Source organism: Octopus bimaculoides, chromosome 3 (genome assembly GCF_001194135.2).
Source record: "Octopus bimaculoides isolate UCB-OBI-ISO-001 chromosome 3, ASM119413v2, whole genome shotgun sequence".
NCBI classification, from domain to species: domain Eukaryota; kingdom Metazoa; phylum Mollusca; class Cephalopoda; order Octopoda; family Octopodidae; genus Octopus; species Octopus bimaculoides.
This window is the reverse complement of record NC_068983.1, coordinates 165,605,358-165,607,484: the sequence shown is the minus strand read 5'-3', so window position 1 is coordinate 165,607,484 and position 2,127 is coordinate 165,605,358. Positions and strand designations below refer to the sequence as shown.

The 2,127-nt window shown below is 39.2% G+C and overlaps 1 protein-coding gene across 1 annotated transcript in view; it reads left to right on the top strand.

Annotated features, from left to right (window-relative positions):
• The window catches only part of LOC106867345 (28S ribosomal protein S28, mitochondrial), a 4,042-nt gene extending 3,557 nt beyond the window's left edge, over positions 1-485 (top strand). The window contains exon 2 of the mRNA XM_014912194.2: positions 287-485. Coding sequence (XP_014767680.1) covers positions 287-419 — 133 coding nt within the window. The 3' untranslated portion in view covers positions 420-485. The remainder of the gene's footprint in view (positions 1-286) is intronic.
• The last annotated feature ends 1,642 nt before the right edge of the window (positions 486-2,127 follow it).

The following is a 2,127-nucleotide window of genomic DNA, read 5'->3' as shown; positions in this document are numbered from 1 at the left end:
GCACTCACTACACTCTCTGAGTGGTTGGCATTAGGAAGGGCATCCAGCTGTAGAAACACTGCCAGATCAGACTTAAGCTTGGTGCAGCCTCCTGGCTTCCCAGACCCCAGTCGAACCGTCCAACCCATGCCAGCATGGAAGACTGACATTCAACGATGATGATGCTCATTTTTTTTTTATCTACCTACCTGTCTATCTGTCTTTTATTTATTTATAATATACCATATACTTATTTTTATGTTTATATTTTTTATAAATTAAAAATGTTTTCTTTTTGCATTTCCAGTGAATACCGTCGTGGCACTCAAGTAAAATTGATACTGAATGACTTCGAGATGTCTGCTGCATTCCTGGGTTCCGTAAAACACGTGACGTTGCTGGAAGCTGATGCTACGTTGATAGGTTTACGACGAAATTGATAAAAAGCTATTTGTTTAATAGAATATTAGTGCTTTTGTAAATAAAATATTTATTTGGATTCTTAATCTTGTTATCTTTTTAGCTTATTTTGTTGAGTCTGTATCACTGAAAGCTTTTAGCTTCATATCCCACTTCTGGGAGAAAACTTCTCATCCACCCCATAACAGCATGGAAAGCAGATGTTAAATAATGAGGATTCTGCCTGGATTTACCCTCTTAATCACCTTTACTATGGAATAAAACAAAGGAGGATTGAAAATTTTAACTTAATGAAACAGTGTTATACGATTTATGCATTAAAAGAATACCAGTTATAAAATGTGGGATTTCAATGGATCCTACTTCATTATCCTCATTGTTTTCTTCCATTTTTTGATCCAGTTCTCCATGCTTGTATGAGGCAAATTTTCTATGGTCAGATGCCTTTCCTGTTACCAACCTTCATTTGTTTCCAAGCAAATTAATATTTCCTCGTGGCCAGACATGTTTTTGCAGAATATTGGACATGACATTCATTTACAACAATCATACAATATCAAGACAGGAAGGCATAAACTCTCTCTTTCTCTCTCTCCCTCCCCCCCCTCTCAACATATATAAGGCAGCAAATTGGCAGAGTTGTTAGCATGCTGGGCGACCTGCTTAGTAGTATGTCATCTGTCCTTATGCTCTGAGTTCAAATTCTGCTGAGGGTGACTTTGCCTTTCATCCTTTCAGGGTCAGTAAAATAAAGTACCAGTTGAGTACTGGGGGTTGATGTAATCGACTTAACAACTACTGGGTATGAGTATGAAAGCTGCACCCATCTGTCAAACCATGTTGAGCCACTGGGCCAGAGTAGGCTTATCAAACCAGTGAGATCTCAAGCACAAAGTCACTGCCTTCACATCAGACCATGGTTGAGGGGGAGAACAGGCTGAGGCCTTTGTCCTGCACTGGACTCAACATGGTCCATCCTATATATATATGTATTCTTTTATTTGTTTCAGTCTTGACTGCGGCCATGCTGGAGCACCACCTTTACTCGAACAAATCAACCCTAGAACTTATTCTTTGGAAGACTAGTACATATTCTATCAGTCTCTGTTGTCGAACCGCTTAGTTACAGGGATGTAAGCACACCAGCATCGGTTGTCAAGTGATGATGGGGAGACAAACACAGACACACACACACATATATATATATATATATATATATATATATATGATGGGCTTCTTTCAGTTTCCGTCTACCAAGTCCACTCACAAGGCCTAGATCAGCCCAAGGCTATAATAGAAGACACTTGCCCAAGGTGCCATGCAATGGGACTGAACCTGGAACCATGTTGTTGGGAACCACACAGCCACATGTATAAATATGGGCTTCATTAATTTTCTTACCATAACACTAAAGACTTTGTTGATATTTTAATTTCGTTGGCTAATATTATTGTTAGCTTGTAAAATTGTAGGAAGTTGTGACTGTCATCAGCAGCTACTACTAATCAGGGAAGGTAGTCTAAGCCCAATATTATTAAAAGTGTTTCATTTTGTTGTTACGCGAAGGCCAAATGTGTCACGCTGTCTCGTAGTTAGTTGAAGGTAAATGCAAAAAGAGAGAGAGGGAGAAGAGTGTTAGCGGTGAGAGCGAGAGGAAAGGGATTGCTATTATATTGTGTGGTTAAATAGTGAAGGGAAGAGGTAGAAAGGAAGAGAAATAGATCGTGT